General features: G+C 33.2%; 1 protein-coding gene across 1 annotated transcript in view; it reads right to left on the bottom strand.

Annotated features, from left to right (window-relative positions):
- shot (dystonin-like protein short stop) overlaps window positions 1-19522 on the bottom strand; it is a 429136-nt gene that overhangs the window by 230653 nt on the left and 178961 nt on the right. The window contains 5 exon segments of the mRNA XM_089095886.1: window positions 1296-1526; window positions 4177-4348; window positions 11288-11557; window positions 12883-13111; window positions 15217-15458. Of these exon segments, the coding sequence (XP_088952012.1) occupies window positions 1296-1526; window positions 4177-4348; window positions 11288-11557; window positions 12883-13111; window positions 15217-15458 (1144 nt within the window).

Raw genomic sequence — 19522 nt, 5'->3', positions numbered from 1 at the left:
CTAAAACTGATGAAACTAGTTGCTACTTTGCCTGTGACCACTACCAGTAATGAACGATTCTTCTCGGCATTAGGGCGTGTGAAAGACTATCTGCGATCGACGATGGGAAACGACAGACTCAGTGATCTCATGATAATGGCCGTTGAAAAAGAGGAGGCAAAGAAACTGGATTTGGATAGATTAGTCGACGATTTTGCCAAGCAGCGACCTCGCCGCTACCCCCTTTTTTAGGTATGTTTGCTAAATGTTGTTCTTTTTTTGCATCTTAATTTAAAAAAAAAATCGAAAAAAAAATCCTTGCCCCCCCTACATTTTCGTGAATTGGCGCCACTGATTATCGATGTTACCATTAGGATTACCATTAGGATTAATCAAAATAATAATTACCATTTCTTCCTCACTTGATAGTTTTTATGGTTTCCAAAACCCGTTTTTAAATTTTCGGTTGCTAGGCTAGTGTTCGTTCTTTACTAAATTGCCCCTAAGGGGGACAACCATGATTGGGAGGAAAAAACAAGCTATGAACGTTTAATTTCTATGCAAATAACACAATTCATGACGTCATTAATGCTTATAAAAATTTCTAACGTAATACCCTTGAAGCATACACCTAGTTTTATCTAGTTGTTAATTGCAGGGCGAGGATCTAAAACGAAGTCAGTACACAAAGGAGAGATTTATCCCCTTACATAGAAGAAGAAAGGCTTTTGAGAATTAAAAAAAAAAAAAAAAAAAAAAAAAAAAAAAAAATCCTTGACCCCTCCCCCATATTTTCGTGAATTGGCACCCCCCTGTAAATGCTAATGATATCCCTTACACCTCATCTTACACTGGGTCATTGTTTGTCATTGTATACTTGCCAATTATAGAGACAATTATAATTGCCAGTCAATTATAATAAGTCCAGTTGGTTCTGATATCACAGGAGAGTATATCGTGCTTTGTCTCGCGGCTAAGGAATCGATTTAAAATCGTAAGGAAGTTGTTTTCTTTGGGAGGGGGGGGGGGGGAAGCTGTAAAGGGAGCCCTTTACTGTTGAGGGAACGAGGGGAAAATAATTTTTTAAGGGCAAAATATTCTTTGGCTAGTCCTTATATATTTTCTAATTTTATTCAAATCTTTGAATGTAAAATCTAATTTCATTCAAATATTTGTCTTTTCTTCAGTGTTACTTATAATAAAATCTAGCTTCTTTTCAAAGAAGTCAGAGAAGTTGCAATTTCCAATTCAAAAAAAACAAAAAAACTATCCCTTTGTTCCTTAAATGAACCCTACAATTAAGTCATGGAACATACTTGTGGTTTTCCTTGGTTGTTGACTAAATGTAACTTTGATCTCATTTAGTTCACCGTCAATTTTCTGGAGTTCTGTTTCAAAGACCCTATGTTCAATCACTAGGGTTTCTAGAGTATCCATGTCCCGTGGTACAGGTGCAGCCATCTTTGCTTGAAGGGTTTGATCTGCATCATCTAAAACATTTTCCAGACTGGCTAGCTGTTCATTGATGTTTAATACTGTTCCCTCTCCTGAAGTAAAAAAATCAATAAATTTAATTTTGCAATTAAACTCAAAGCCGCGCCATCCCAAAATCTTAAAAATTGTAGAACTACCAAGACTGAGACCTTAGCTGTATCATAGGTAGTCTTTTATCTATTTTAAGGGGCCTGGAAATATCTAGTGACATCATAGGTAGCGCAATAGCGCTGCCTAAGTAAAGAGCGATGTAGGCACATCGCTAAACGTATAGGCGAGTACATTTTGGATTTTATTGTTGTTGAGCAGTATTGTTTTTTTTTTTTGTTTTTTTTTTTTAGACCAGGGCACTTCGTATCGAAGGAGTTGTCGTAGAAACTTCGAAAGGGATCAATGATTGGAAATTGAAAGGGCTAGTGCCCTTTTTAATAGTCGAAAGTGATTGGAGGGCAACTAACCCCCCTCCCACGCCCATCATTTCCCAAAACACATCCAATACAAATTTTGAGATAGCCAGTTTGTTCAACGTAGTTGAAGTTTCGTAGTAGGTAGTTTCCAAGCTATTTTAAGGGGACCTGTAAATATCTACTGACATTTATAACAAAAAGCAGGGATTTGAGTTCACTATTTCTATTTTTTAAGTATTACTATAATAAGCAAAATAAGCGAGGTGCTATGAAAAAAGGAGATGGGATGGGAACTCCTCTCTTTAAGATTTTTAACGATTCTCTTTTTACTCAACACAAATTTCACTTTTATGTCAATGATTTATATAACACAATTTACGTCAATGAGTCTAGAGGTCGTATATGACATTTTTCTCAAAAAGTAGGATCAACAGGATAGAAGACTTCAGATGTATAGGCTTAAGATGCTAGATTTCATTCCTTCTTAAGTCAATTAACGTCATGTTTGTCTTAGCGCTAAACGTATAGGCGAGTACATTTTGGATTTTATTGTTATTGTTTCCACCGAAACAATAACAATAACGGTATTATAACAATAATGGTATCTATTTCTCATTAATCATTGATATCTGGTTGAAACTGAGATCCATAAACTTCAGATTCATTCGAGTTTTCAATTCATAGTAATTACTTATTTCATATATTTCATTCGAATGCAATCCAAGAATTCCATTGACAATGGCAAAAATGAGTAATCGAACAATTGAACCCTGCGCTTATGACTTACTACATCTATAACTTCTAAGGGCTGTTTATATCTTACCATATATAATTGGTAGGTACCTTAGTACCTAGCTAATCATGTGGGTTATGCAATGTGTAGCTGAAGCTAACATTTATCGGGAGTATTTTTACAATCAGAATCCAGCTGGTTTGCGATCAGAACAAGAGTAGCCCTATTTAATCTCACAGCTAGAGGACCGATTTGAAATTTTAAGGAGTTTTCTTTTATGTCGATGCAAAGGGGGGGGGGGGGGGGGTGTTAAGGGGAGCTTTAATTTTGTATTCATGGGAACGGGGCAAAATATTTTTCTATGGTCCCTAATATAAACTTATGCAGGCAAACAATCTTTTAAAATTTTATTTTGAAAAATGTAGTTGATTTTGATTGGAACTTTTAACTTTAGTGTCAAAAACTGCATCCAAATGGTATATTTAAGTTCTTTAACCAAAATAATTTAATTGTTGTAGTATTTTAATTAAGTTGACTGCTAGTAAATTTCAGATTTCAGCGTGTTTTAGATAAAACAAATTAAAACAAAAAGAAACATAATCAGAAAAAAAAAAATCCAGAAACCCTAGCTTTGTATAATGATACAAAGCTTTTTTATGTCAAATGTTTGGGGTTTAATCAATAAAAGCTTTATAATGCCAAAGCTATGGTTGCTAGGACAAATATCATCACCTTTTATATTCAACACAGGAAATTTCATTAGGAAACTTCCTAAAGCTCTTCTTTCTTTTGAGCAAAGCAGGTACAAATTTAGGTTTTTCAGCAGGGGGGGGGGGGCAATAACAACAAAAGCCATCAGAGTACTTGCCTCGCCAAATCCGTCTAGCTGAGCCTCTCAGCTCATGGAAGAGACGCTAAGGAGGAGAGCAGGAAAACTGGTGGAGCTTGTTTAAATCAGATCTTGAACATATCGCAGGGTCAGAATGTTCGGATACAGATGGACAACCCAGTGGCTCCCACCTACACAGCATCTAGAAGCAGACCACACTACATGGTCCAAACAGGTCTCAAAGATCCTTGATGCCGGGCAAGGTGAAAACGCCAGATTCCCGCCACAAGTAAGTACAAGCAAGCATGAAGAGCCCAGAAATCCAGAAAAAAAGATTTTGGGGGATGCCACCCCACCCCACCCCCTTCTCACGCGGTCGTACCTGCATCAAAGATATGATAAAAAAACACTTCTGATACTCTCAATTTTGTACACTTCCCACAAGTGAAAAAAGGGATACAATTCACCCTTCAAAAAAAAAAGAAGAAAAAAAGTTCAAAGTAAATTCAGATCCAAACAAGATAAGAGACGGATTAAACTCATCGACACGGCATTTTGAGTTTCGATATTGTGAATTTGAAATTCGAAACTAAGTTATGGATTTCTGTTTTTTCACATATCACCTTTTGAATTGCCGTAGGTGATATCTTCCATCACAACCCAATTGCCAAAGCGCTCAGGCACTGCTGAATAATAGCAATACAAGTATATAAAATAAATTAAAATAAACAGACCTTCCGCAGCGCGCCTTTCAAAATCATCAAACAGCCTATTCACCTCTGCCATCTCTTTTGCCAGTCTTTTCAACTGAGGATCTGTTGGATCGCCCTCTGACATTAATTTGCCTGCATCCTCATTCAATGCTTTACGAATGGCATCCCGTTGCTCTTTACCCATGGCAAGAAACTAAAAAAAAATGATTAGAGTAAAAAATACTAGGAAAAATTATTTTCATATACAATAATAAAATAAAACTTAAGTCAAAATTTAAGTAGAAGCAAACACTTTGAGCAAATAAAAAAAAATTGCTCGATAAAAAGGTCTATCCATACCTGATTTTTCTTTTGGTTGTTTCAAAATTGTGTGTCTTAAAAATAAATATGCAGGACTAGATAGCTAAATTTGACAACACATTTTGCCCGTAAAACTTCTTTTTTTTTAAGAAATACTCAACTTTTGTAGACCTTTTTTTATGATTTATTGTTGTGCTGCCCAGGGAGTGTGGCCAAACTTGTAAGACCTAACATTTATCTTCGAGCTTGCTGTTTAAAAATAAAGAATACTCAACTTTTGTAGATATTTTTTTATGATTAATTGTTATGCTGTCCATGGAGTTTGGCCAAAAAACTTATTTTAGATGGGTCAAATATTTGTATTTAGGGAAAATGGGCGGTTCAACAAAGATATTTATTAGCTATTTTAGTCATGTTCAAAAAGTACCTACTTGAGTAAAAAGCTCAAGACTTAATGGGGGCGGAGGGTTCTTATCCTCCTTGCCCTATAGAAAGCTGTATGCCAAAAATAGTTTATCCTGTGCAGGGTAAGGGTTGAGTCTTCAGCCCGGTTACTCTTTTAGATTTTCTGTCGAAAGATTTATTTTTTATTTTTTCACTTAATTTGTGTTCCGTTAGATTTGTCCTTCTCTCCAAACCATTAAAAAAAGAAAATTGTGGTCTTTTTGCCTGTTTCTGTACTTTTTTTTGTATATATATATATATATATATATATATATATATATATATATATATATATATATATATATATATATATATATATATATATATATATAAAACCACTAATATCAAAAACTACGTTGCTGCATATGTCGACTATTCCTACTTTTTAAAACATGTATGGTTTTGTAAGTTTCAATTTAGATAATTCACAGAATCAGATTTCATTTTCACTGGCCTTGGTGCTTCAAAAAGAATTAAATCCTTAGATTATCTTAAAATATCTCATTCATAATTATTTTACATTCTATTATACATTTGTTTCTACGTTGTCTTTATTATTTTTCAGACCTGAATTCTTTCTTCTTCTTCTTTTTTTTTTTTTTTAGCCATGTTAGGTTAAAATTAATTTCAATAATATTTCCATTGAAAAACGATATTTATTACTAAAGGTCTTGACTTGAGCTTTAAATAATTCAGGGCTATTTAAATAATATTTAAAATTTAAATTTAAATATTTAATTTTATTTAAATAATATATTTAAATTGTATTTAAATAATATAAAAAATAAATATAATATTTAATTTAAATAATATTTCAGGGCTAAATTCTATATTTAGGGAGGTGCATTGTGCCACAGAAGGTGCACCCTGAGAAGGTACAAAACTTGGGTAGTAGGCCCACAAAATTTCATTTTTTTTTTTTGTAGTTTACAGAATTCCAATATGTAGTCTACATGTGTAGACTATGTAGCCAACATGGTCTATGTAGTCTACATAGCCTGTCTTAGAACATAGTAATAGTCTACGTAGTCATAGTAGTTAAAAGTCCTTTTTATGTAGTCTGAATAGCCTGTCTTAGAACATAGTAATAGTCTACGTAGTCATAGAAGTTAAAAGTCATTTTTATTTCGTCTAAATAGACTATCTTAGAAAATAATAATAGTCTACTTAGTCAAAGTAGTTAAAAGTTCTTTTTATGTAGTCTACATAGCCTGTCTTAGAACATAGTAGTAGTCTACGTAGTCATAGAAGTTAAAAGTCCTTTTTATGTCGTCTACATAGCCTATCTTAGAACATAATAATAGTCTACATAGTCAAAGTAGTTAAAAGTCCTTTTTATGTAGTCTACATATCCTGTCTTCGAACAAAGTAATATTCTACGTAGTCATAGAAGTTTAAAGTCATTTTTATGTCGTCTACATAGCCTGTCTTAGAACATAGTAATAGTCTACATAGTCATAGTAGTTAAAAGTCCTTTTTATGTAGTCTACATAGCCTGTCTTAGAACATAGTAGTAGTCTACATAGTCATAGATGTTAAAAGTCCTTTTTATTTAGTCTACATAGCCTATCTAAGAACATAGTAATAGTCTACATAGTCATAGTAGTTAAAAGTTCTTTTTATGTAGTCTACATAGCCTGTCTTCGAACATATTAATAGTCTCCATAGTCATAGTAGTTTAAAGTCCTTTTTATGTAGTCTACATAGCCTGTCTTAGAACATAATAATAGTCTACTTAGTCAAAGTAGTTAAAAGTTCTTTTTATGTAGTCTAAATAGCCTGTCTTATAAAATAGTAATAGTCTACGTAGTCATAGTTGTTAAAAGTCCTTTTTATGTCGTCTACATAGCCTGTCTTAGAACATAGTAATAGTCTACGTAGTCATAGTAGTTAGAAGTCCTTTTTATGTAGTCTACATAGCCTGTCTTAGAACATAGTAATAGTCTACATAGTCATAGTATTTAAAAGTCCTTTTTATGTAGTCTACATAGCCTTTCTTAGAACATAGTAATAGTCTACATAGTCATTGTAGTTAAAAGTCCTTTTTATGTTGTCTACATAGCCTTTCTTAGAAAATAGTAATAGTCTACGTAGTCATAGTAGTTAAAAGTCCTTTTTATGTAGTCTACATAGCCTTTCTTAGAACAGAGAAATAGTCTTCTTAGTCATAGTAGTTAAAAGTCCTTTTTATGTAGTCTACATAGCCTGTCTTAGAACATAGAAAGAGTCTACGTAGTCATAGTAGTTTAAAGTCCTTTTTATGTAGTCTACATAGCCTGTCTTAGAAAATAGTAATAGTCTACTTAGTCATAGTAGTTAAAAGTCCTTTTTATGTTGTCTGCATACCCTGTCTTAGAAAATAGTAATAGTCTACGTAGTCATTGTAGTTAAAAGTCCATTTTATGTTGTCTGAATAGCCTGTCTTAGAAAATAGTAATAGTCTACGTAGTCATAGTAGTTAAAAGTCCTTTTTATGTAGTCTAAATATCCTGTCTTAGAACATAGTAATAGTCTACGTAGTCATAGTAGTTAAAGTCCTTTTATGTAGTCTACATAGCCTGTCTTAGAACATAGTAGTCTACATAGTCATAGTAGTAAAAGCCTTTATGTAGTCTACATAGCCTGTCTTAGAACATAGTAATAGTCTACGTAGTCATAGTAGTTAAAAGTCCTTTTTATGTAGTCTACATAGCCTGTCTTAGAACATAGTAATAGTCTACGTAGTCATAGTAGTTAAAGTCTTTTATGTTGTCTACAGAGCCTGAATGAGAAAAGCAAAAGCGTAGTCATTGACATTTTATTTTCCAGTCCTTTGTATGTTGTAGGCAGTGCCTGTAAACGAAAAGAATAATAGTCTACATATTCATTTAATTTTCATGTTCTTTATCTTTTTTATAAAACGAATTACTGATACACAAGTAGTAGTATCCATTGTCATAGAAGTTAAATGTGCTTTTTATGTAGTCTACATAGCCTGTCTTAGAACATAGTAATAGTCTACATAGTCATAGTGGTTAAAAGTCCTTTTTATGTAGTCTACATAGCCTGTCTTAGAACATAGTAATAGTCTACATAGTCATAGTAGTTAAAAGTCCTTTTTATGTAGTCTACATAGCCTGTCTTAGAACATAGTAATAGTCTACGTAGTCATAGCAGTTACAAGTCCTTTTTATGTAGTCTACATAGCCTGTCTTAGAACATAGTAATAGTCTACGTAGTCATAGTAGTTAAAAGTCCTTTTTATGTAGTCTACATAGCCTGTCTTAGAACATAGTAATAGTATACATAGTCATAGTAGTTAAAAGTCCTTTTTATGTAGTCTACATAGCCTGTCTTAGAACATAGTAATAGTCTACATAGTCATAGTAGTTAAAAGTCCTTTTTATGTAGTCTACATAGCCTATCTTAGAACATAGTAATAGTCTACATAGTCATAGTAGTTAAAAGTCCTTTTTATGTAGTCTACATAGCCTGTCTTAGAACATAGTAATAGTCTACATAGTCATAGTTGTTAAAAGTTCTTTTTATGTCGTCTACATAGCCTATCTTAGAACATAGTAATTGTCTACATAGTCATAGTAGTTAAAAGTCCTTTTTATGTAGTCTACATAGCCTGTCTTAGAACATAGTAATAGTCTACTTAGTCATAGTAGTTAAAAGTCCTTTTTATGTAGTCTACATAGCCTGTCTTAGAACATAGTAATAGTCTACGTAGTCATAGTAGTTAAAAGTCCTTTTTATGTAGTCTACATAGCCTGTCTTAGAACATAGTAATAGTCTACATAGTCATAGTAGTTAAAAGTCCTTTTTATGTAGTCTACATAGCCTATCTTAGAACATAATAATAGTCTACTTAGTCAAAGTAGTTATAAGTTCTTTTTATGTAGTCTACATAGCCTGTCTTCGAAAATAGTAATAGTCTACTTAGTCATAGTAGTTTAAAGTCCTTTTTATGTAGTCTAAATAGACTGTCTTATAAAATAGTAATAGTATACGTATTCATTGTAGTTAAAAGTCCTTTTTATGTTGTCTGCATAGCCTGTCTTAGAACAAAGTAATAGTCTACGTAGTCATCGTAGTTAAAAGTCCTTTTTATGTAGTCTGAATAGCCTGTCTTAGAACATAGTAATAGTCTACGTAGTCATAGTAGTTAAAAGTCCTTTTTATGTAGTCTACATAGCCTGTCTTAGAACATAGTAATAGTCTACATAGTCATAGTAGTTAAAAGTCCTTTTTATGTAGTCTACATAATTCCGCACAGGTGGAATTATGCTAGGCAAATCAAGGCTGGAAAAATCGTTTTAAGCAATAAAATGAATATCACGTAAACACGTCAGGAAAGTAAAATGAACAAAAAATCAGAAACAAATAAATCAGAAACAAATAAACAAACAAAAAAATCAGAAACAAATAAAGAAAACACAATAAATGAATGTTATTTAATAAATTGGTGTTAAATTACTTGTTGTAAATTGCGATTTTTAACTACTTAGATTCCGTCTTTAAAATGTGTATGGAATTTCGGAGAATACAATTAAGAAGAAAACTTCGCATGAGAATTAGAAAGACAGATAAAAGACAAAAAAATTAGGTTTTAAATGGTGACTTTTGAAGAGCTATTTCCTAGAGATCCTGAAGAGATACAGAATTTTAATGAGATTCACGAAGGGATAATTAAAATTAAATCAATTTTAATTATTTTTAATTTTATTTTATTAAATTATAATTAACGTTGGATTCGCACATCCAACGTAATATGATCCATAAGAATTTTTTTTTTTTTTGGTTTTTTCACTATTTAGTAGGCTAGCAGTCTGAATTATTTTCAGGAAAATTAATAGAAATTTTGTAGAATTTACATGTTTTACAGGTTTTGAATTTACTGAATTTACAGAATTTACAGGTTTTGTTCCTACTTCATGATCTTCATATCTCAGAAAAAAGGTTCGACTATTCAACTGTTACAAACATGTCTTCGTCGTTATTTTTGTTACTGTTACCACTACTGCTACAGACCACTGATCGCGAAAAAAAGAACAAAAGCGGTAATGTTGCTCCACAACGCAATTATGAAAATTCAGACTAGCTCCACAACGCTCCACAACGCATCTTCAGACTAGAAATCTTTTCAAGAACATCATTTAAGAAAAAAAGAAGATTCTGCTATGAAATTTACCTATTAGTAAGTCCCGCTTTTCAACTAGTTTTATTGTGACTTAATATGCATGTGAAAATTTGAAAAATTTGAAAATTTGAAAAATTGTTAAAATTTGAAAAATTCAACCAAAACATAAAATTTGATAAATAGCCCAAAAAAATTGAAAGTGGAGATTTCAAGAGTATTTTTTTCAGAATTAGACGAAAACCTAAATCTTGATCTGAATAGAAGAGACTATGAAAGAGACTTCAACATCATGATTGCAGCGGTAGCTGCAACCTAGCAAAGGGCCAACCACGGGCCAAGAGTAACCAAAATAAAAAAACGTGTTTAAAAAAATGGCAAGTGAAAAAAAAATTTGTCATTTCGAGCCGATTCAAGAATGGTAACCATTGTCTAAATTAGTCTTATATATTTTGAATATATAGTAGTAGAATATAGAATATTGTAGTAGTTGCAGAATTTAGAATATAGAATATAGTATATAGTAGTAGTAGAATATAGAATATAGTAGCAGATAGTAGAATATTATTTTGAAAACAAATTTAAGGAAATTTCAAAAAATAGACTCAGACAACCGAAAAATGGCACAAGATCGATACAAAAGTATATCATTGGAATCACATGGCTGAAAAGCTTATTCAGGTAACTTAGTCCCCTTGAACAAAAAGAAAATAATTTTTTTGTATGGGTAGCACTTTTTTTTCTATAAAAATTTAGCATTTTTTTCTATAAAAATTCAAGATTTCATTATGCATAATGAAAAATTATTTTTGTTATAAATTATCGTGTTAGAAATTATTTTTGTTATAAATTATCGTGTTAAAAATCATTTTGCTTTTTGAGCTGGGACAGTTTATTTTTGTTTCTTATTTATATTATTTAACTAGCGAGTAAAAAATGAATTTTCTCTGAAAAATTGCTTGACATTTTGAAAATTTCAGAGGAACTTTTTCTTCTCCGTTTCATGATTCCCTTAAAAGTTTAGAATTTACAGCAACAGAATGCTTATAACAATAATAAAAACAGAAATTTACTCAGCAACAGAATGCTTATAACAATAATAAAAACAGAAATCAAAAGAGGGCTTCCTCTGCAACATCATTGGACATGATTCAACTTCTGATTCCGCAACATGATCCCGCAGCATGAGGCAACTTCAAACTGAAAATATCTGTCGAAATATATAATTAAAAGACAAAAACAAAAAAAAAATAATTTTTTAAATACCTGTTGTAAATCCCAGCTTTTAACTACTTTAATTGTGGCAAAAATCATATTCTGTCTCATTCTTAGCTGTTTTTTCTGCCACAAAGCAACACAGCGGTCATACTGACGTTTTAATTTCTCTGCACCATCTAGGGCTTCGGCATCCGGTGGTGGGATGAAAAAGCATACACCAGGAACCATGCCCTCTGCACCAGAAGAGTTTACGATCCGCCATTTTGTTTTCTGGACATTGTCTAAAAGTTTGCACTGTTCACCTTTTGATATGGATGTCTGCAAAGCGAAAAATATAAATAAAAAACTGAATTACTAGAATAATCAACCAATTAAAAAATAAAGAAAATTTGAATACAGCAAGAACAAAATGAACACCACCACCCCCCCCCCCCCCTAAAAAAAACCAAATTTATGTTTCTAAGCATAAATCGCCACAATTGACTAGAAGAAATGAAATGTTATTTCATCGCTATTATGCCTGATGAGTATATTTCTAACCTACAAACCGTTTGCTGAGTTACAATAAAAGGAAAGATCAGAAGGAAAAAAGTATGGAAAGGGGAAAAGCGTGTAAAGGGTTAAGGTATGTTCAATCACACTTCAATGCTCCTGATGTACATTACCCTTCTAATTACCCCTGCTTTGGGAACAGCTTAGTAAACATTTTTTTTGGCAATTACCTCAGAAGGGTAAAAACTTCAGATGCGACCTTTGGTAAAAATTTGTTTAGCACATTTACCGTTATTTTATCCAATGACGAAATATTAATCAAAAGGTCAAGGCGAAAAACAGTATATATACATATATATATATATATATATATATATATATATATATATATATATATATATATATATATATATATATATATATATATATATGGAACCTACATTTCTACACGATTTATCACCTGGAATAGATTGCTAGATAGATAGATAGATGATTTATCATATGCAATCAATAAACAATAATAAACCCTAACAACATATACAACATATACAACATAATATACACCCCGCAAGCCATCACGGCCAAGAATACAGAGAGTAGAAATTGGTTTTCTAGATAGATTTGGTAAAATAAGAAGAGGGAAGATACCAAAACCAACCATTTTTTCAGACAAACCTGTCTTGAGATATGCCAAATACCCCCCCCCCTTCCTCACGGAAAAAATTATGATTAATGGAAAAATAACTCTTCAGTTCCCCTTATCTTTTTATATTTTAATATAAGGTACACTTTGCTGAAAAGAAGCTAGCAGGGACATATATAGAACACTTTCAGTTTTTTTTTTTTTTTTTTTTTTTTTTTTTTTTTTTTTTTTTGGCCGTGAATTTTATAATACTTTAATCAGCTATTTGATTTCTAACACTTATTGAATACTTATTATACTGAATGAACCTCATTACACAATGTCATTTAAAGGGAGGTTTGGTGGAACAGTGCCATGGAGCAGCAAATTCCCAAGCATATTTCATTTGATAGCAAAGGCAGTCTATAGAAGAAGAAAATAAAATTTCCAAGAGGAAAAAAACAGGAAAAGAAGGAAAAGGAAAAAAGGAGAGAAAGAACAGACAGAAAATAAAACAGTGAGCACTTACACTGACACTATCATAGTTGCAAATTGCTTCAACTGCCAAAGGCTGTCGTACCGCATTCTTTCTCAGACGGAGAGGTGGCACTATGGTACTTCTTTCTACCAGAGCTTGAACCATGTCTCCATACCTGGCCAGATCCTCTCGAAGAATTTGCATTTCCCTTAAAAGCCTTTCCCCTTCGTCCAAACTAAATTCTGATTGGCTAAAAGTTGTATTTAGAAGCTGATCTTGCCTAAAACATTCAATACATTATAGAGTATTAAGAGCCTTTGTCCTTCATCCAGACTAAGTTTTGATTGGCTGAAAGTTTTATTCAGAAGGTGGTCTTGCCTAATACATTATAATAAATTTTTTGTTACGTTTTTAGTGCATAATAACGTTTTTCGTGTATTTAAATGCTTCTTGTATAAAAGACATTTTGTTAGGAAAAGAAGCCCTTCATAAGCAAAACATCAAGGTCATCAAGGTCATAAGCAAGTCCTTAATAAGCAAAACATAACAAAACTTCATAAGCAAATACGTCAAAAAAAAAATCAAACAGATATAAGATAAACCTAACTGAAAAGACTCTTCTTTTAACTTATCTTAATCAATTTTTTTCTAAGGCATAAAACATTAATGACACCGAACATATGAACAATCCTTCAATTTCCCCGCCTAGGGAGACCCCCCAGGGAAACAAACTTTAATCCCCGCCTAGGGAAACAAGACTACATGTTTGCAATAACGAAATATAAAACTCGCGCATCTCATATATCTTAATTGTTAAGCAATGGGAGGGTAGGGGGGAACATGATAGAAAAGAAATCGATAGATACGAAGGTATGAATTGATATTTTGAAATTTTATTTGTGTAGATTTCTGGTCTATGTGATTGGACCATCTTTATTGCAACCAGTCTTGTGATTTCAAACGAAGGCCATACAGGAGAGGAAAACAAAACCATACAACGAAGGCCATACAGGAAAACGAAGGCGATACTGAAGGAAAAAAAAACTAAACTTAGTCTAAAATGTCCAATAAAGAAAAGCTGGATTTTTTTTTTTTCAAAATTGCATTGTATATTGTCCCTTTTAAGTTTTCAATATGAATCTTGTCCATCGTTGTCAAAGTCTATTGTTTGTTTATTAGACTAATCAGCCATTTGATGACATAAAAAGCATTTCAAGTTAATCAGCAAATCATAGTCCTCTTCTATTTAAGGAGAAATGATGGTGATTTTCGGTATATTTGCGTTCATGCAATTTAAGACATGGTTGCAAAAAACGACAATTGTAAAAAAAGAGATATATTTTAATATGATCTGGAACACGCTCCCAGAGTCTACACGATTCTGCAACTCTTTGGGTATCTTCAAAAAGAATGTCAAAGAATATCTAGGTAATAATTCAGTTTTTTTGTATATTTCTTTTCTTTCTCTCCTGTTCTTTCCTGCTCATGGAGCCTTACGGGGGTAGACTGTTGAAGTTTTTTTGTTGTTGTAAATTCATTGTCGAATGAACAAACCTTGAACACTGAATATCTACAGTTAACTCCAATACTTCTAAATCCCGATACCTCTAATTACATTAGATGTAAAACCTCTACAGTTATCTACAGTTAACTCTAATACTTCTAAACCCCGATACCTCTAATTACGTTAGATGTAAAAACCTCTACAGTTAACTACAGTTATCTACAGTTAACTCTAATACTTCTAAACCCCGATACCTCTAATTACATTAGATGTTAAACCTCTACAGTTAACTACAGTTATCTACAGTTAACTCTAATACTTCTAAACCCCGATACCTCTAATTACATTAGATGTAAAACCTTAGCAGTTCGATGACCGTTAAAGAACCTAAACTTATGAGCCAGTTTTAACTTAACAAAATGACTTTCAGAACGACAAAACTTTTTACCAAAAGCAAATCTGTGAGTCCGGAATAACTTAATTTAGTAAGCAACATAGGTAAATTTCTGATCTGAGCGCAGAAATTTTAGGGGTGCAAAATTTCAAATAAATAATCCAACGGTCACAATCATTATGTAATTTTTGATCTTTTTTTTTTTAATAAAGGAGAGGGCGCAGTTGGCAGTAAATATAAGCAAATTGAATCTGAAATTTTTATTTCTCCCGTATCTTCACCACACCGCTTGAAAATGAAGTAAGTAGACCAAATTAAGTTAATTTATAGATTTAAATAAATGGATTTTTTTTAATAAATGAAATTTTCGTAAATATTTTGCTTGAAAATTATTGGGAGACAGGGAAGGGGGGTGCACATCAATATTTTGCCACAGGTACAAGAGAGGCCAGAATCTCCACTGGTGAGCAAAGCAAATAGTACTTACTGTTGTACCCACTGTTCACACTCTTTGATTTCAGCAAAAAAAGTCTGATAAATTGTTGCTTGTCTAAGATGTATCTCAAGGCACAGTGTAAGCTGAAGCACCCACGACCACTGGGTCTGCATAGCCGCTAAATAGGCTTCAATCGTCTTGCTTGCAGGATGATGCTGAAGCAGAAGGCTTTCTCCTCTATCTTGAACTGCAGTAAACTGTATTTCACGCTTTTCAAGTTCCGGCATAAGGGCCTAAAGATCATACATGCAATCAAATGTTAAAATATATTTAGCTCTATATTTTTTAGACCTAAGACATTCCTTTTGTTTTTAGAGCGCACAGTAATCAAACAGCGCAATTTTTCAATAGTTTCCATTCAGCACTGATTTTACTGATTTTACTAGTCCTGTAGCGGCGCAGTGGGTTTGACCTTAGCTTGGTAATATGGGACCCAGAGATCGAACCTTGCTGAAGCAACAGCACTGCAGGGCCGATATAGGGACCTTAGTAGTTTAGAACCGTCGTTAACCCGATTACTTACTTCCTGATTTTACTACTGCTTCACAGTAAAAAGCCTCATGAGGCTAACACATAGGCACAAAGCCATTTCATTTTCACGGCTAAATTTATCTCGAGGCTTGACACTTCTCGTGAGTAGGTCATCATCCAGGGGCACAGAAAACCAGCAGTTTTAATTTACTATGGGGCAGGGGGCATCCCCTCCCAGACCTCAGTTTAAATTAAAGAAAATAATGGTGTAGACACTCGCCTTTTTTCTGACAAGCTGAAAAGGCTTTTAACGCCTGGTAATGGCAGAAAAACAATGACATTTTGGCTGATGACACATAAAAACGATGAAAATCTGTCCGATGGTAATAAAAATAATGAATTTTGTGGAAGTTTCAAATATTGAAAAATTATGTGGAAGTTCTACGTTAGTGTAGAACTGTTTAGTCTCGTATTGGTTTCTGTATAGCTATATCCCTCTGGAATAACACAAACTTCAGAGGTTTCTTTTCTCTCCCCTATGTCTCACTCATGTAAACACTAATTGCATGCAGAAGTTTATATAATGAAAAACTGTATATATATAAATACAAAAGCAAGATAACAAAATAGAAACAGCTACACAAAAGCAGCAAGGAAAAAATACCTCCTAAAAAAATAACCATACTATTATCTATTCTCCATTCCTCATTCACTTCTTGAAGAGACTGTCCGAATTTTATAAAACAGAACTTTTCCGTCAAGGTCGAAAATCAACTCCGCTACTAAATATCTATCACAAAACACACGCCTTGCCCATGGTAAAATATGTGCCTCCATTTACCATCCTACCTGTTTTCCAAGTACTCAAACAGCAATTTACTTAAAGGGGATTATATTTTATGGAGGGGGGAGGAGGCAAACTGAAAATAAAAACAGAAAACCATATGAAACATATATGATGTTCTTGGACATTATTCAATATACTTTTGCAAAACACTCTAGACACGTGATTCCCAACGTGGAGTGCAGGACCCACTAGTAGGATATGGCAATATGTTAGTAGGTTATGAGTAGGATGTGGACCCTTTGGCTGACTATACTCTAGAGCTTTAATTTTGAAAAAAAAAGAAATATTTTCATGTGAATGACGTCATATTCATGTGAATGATGAAACATACATATGCATTTAAAGAGCAATTAATTAAAAAACTAGTTTAAAAATTAATTAAAAAACAATTAAAAAAGCAATTAATTAAAAAAAATAAGTGTTTTTTAACTGAAAGTAAGGAGCGACATTAAAACTTAAAATTAACAGAAATTATTCCGTGTATGAAAGGGGCTTTCCCCTCCTCAACGCCTCACACATTACGCTAAACTTTTTATTGTTTTAAAAAGTATAGTTGTGACAAAGAGTCAAACTTTAGCGTAAAGAGGGATGTGCTGAAGAGGGGACGACCCCTTTCATATACGGAATAATTTGTTCTTTTTAAGTTTTACTGTCGCTCCTTACTTTTCGTTCAAAAAACTTTTTTTTTCTGAACGTTTTTAACTAATGCAGGTTCGAATTTGGCTCATCGTACATGAAAAATTGAAAACAAAATTTGGATATTAAATTTGGCAGATTTATTCCGTATATGAAAGATTGTCCCTTCCTCAATACCTTGCTCTTTACGCTAAAGCTGTTAGCACTTTTAAAAAAGCTTCCTATTCTAATTAAACAGTCCCTGTGTTTCAGCAGCCGTTCTTAAAAAAATTGGGACGGACAGTCAAACTTTAGCGTAAAGAACAAGGCATTGAGCAGGGGGGAACCCTTCATATATAGAATAATTTCTATTCATTTTTCAAATAATGCCGGTAAATCTGGCTCACCCTCTATGAAATATATACCCCCCCCCATGGAAAACTCCTCTGTGGAAATTTCAGCCAAAGTGAAGTGCCCCCCCCCCCGTCAAATTCCCTCCAGACAGTTCCAACCTCGCTGAGAATCCTCCCTCCCTGTAAAATTACTTGCGGACGATTCAGCCTGGAAAACTCTTCTTAGCACTCTTTGAGTAAGACTTTAATATCTAATCAGTTTCTCGAACACTCTAGAAATACCACTTCCGTGGAAATTATTTCCCGGAAATCAGAACACACAGAAAATAGCCCCCGGAACATCTCCAGATAAAAAATTTGGCATTTGGCAAATAGAATGTAAGACAATTAAAAAGAATTTCATATAGTAATTCCGTCGAATCCCCCCAGAGTGACATTTCACCTGGAAAATTCAGCCCCCACAGAAATTTGCCTCCCCAAGGAAGATTCTCCCCCTCCCTATAGAAACTCATCCGAAGCACACCCCTTCTTCCCCCGTAAAATGTCTGTATACGTCCCAATAACAAATATTATATGTAAACAATGGGCAAATTTAATAACTTACAGGCCTCTCCCCACGGACTGTGGGGGGTTATTTTACAACTAAAGATATAGTGTTTTGATCTTTCAACTATACTGAACAAAATAGTTATTTAAAATTTCAATCAATTAACTTCGGGGAAAAAATGGGCTTGGGAGGGGGCCAGTTGCCCTCTAATCTTTTAGGTTAATTAAAAAGGGAGCTAGGTTTTAAATTTCCGTTCAAATGAACCATCTCTCGATGAAGAAGAAAAAAAAAAAAAAAAAAAAAAAGCGCATCCGTGATCCATCTTCTGGAAAAATTGCAGAATTCGATAGTTTTGCAGATATGAGCTGAAACTTCTACAATAGTGTTCTCTGATACGCTGAATATGATGACGTGATTTTCATTAAGATTCCTTGAATTTTAGGGGGTGTTTTCTCCCTATTTAAGATAGGGCAAATGTTCTTGTAACTTTTGGTCGGTAATACTAAACTTGGTGATCTTATATATTTGGAATCAGCATAATAAGCTGATTCTTTTGATGTACCTATTGATATTAAAATTCCGTTTTTTTATAGTTTCGTCTACTATTAAGCAGATTCGCTCCGTGCTTACAATTTGTTACCACGAACTATTTGAAAAAACAGTTGAAAAAATACATAATAGTATGGCAATAACGTCATGCATTGTCTTGCATTGACAATATTTTTCATTAGCATAAAATATGCCAAGAGGACGAACAACCCCTTTAAGACAAATCAAGTTAATAGCCTTTTAAGCTTTCTTCACGTGAATTCACGTAAAATATTAAATTTCACGTGACTTGTATAACAAAGTTTAAATACTAGGAGTGGGGGAAGGGATCAAGACTTTAAAAACGCCTATGCGAGGCATGGCCCAAATCGGTTGAAAAAGATCTAGAAGATCTTGAGAGATGGGGAGTCCCCACCTACTTACCCCAAGTTCTCACCTACTTATGCATACATCTGCAGTTTGCATGTAGTTCTTATGCAGAATGTTAGCAAGAAAGAAAGAAAAAGTATATTATTTTGGTCCGTTATGTTGCAGATAGAAAACGGCTATCGTTGAACAGGAAATTGATACAGAACATGAAACAGAAGCAAGAAATGGATAAGACGTACCATATATCCTCCATGCATCCCAAAATTACGCTTGCAAAAGATAAGAAAACTACATCAACAATAGATGTATAACATATCGTATGAAAAGTAACTACGTAAGGGGTACAATAAATAAAGTTTGTTGCAGTTTGTTACCTCTAAGAAACCTTCAAAGCTTTTACGGTTTTTTTTTTTTTCATCCCGAGGACGTTTCCATCCAAACAGCGTGGACGAGCCATAACTAATGATATTGCAACAGATTAGTCAGTCCTCACTTAGGAATTTTGAAGACAACAAGGTAACAGCTTCAGAAAAAATATAATGACTA

The sequence above is a fragment of the Artemia sp. Qi Xiang Cuo genome, chromosome 10 (assembly GCF_049724085.1).
Source record: "Artemia sp. Qi Xiang Cuo chromosome 10, ASM4972408v1, whole genome shotgun sequence".
Classification (NCBI taxonomy): domain Eukaryota; kingdom Metazoa; phylum Arthropoda; class Branchiopoda; order Anostraca; family Artemiidae; genus Artemia; species Artemia sp. Qi Xiang Cuo.
The sequence above is the reverse complement of the archived record's forward strand: the minus strand, read 5'-3'. Positions and strand labels throughout refer to the sequence as shown.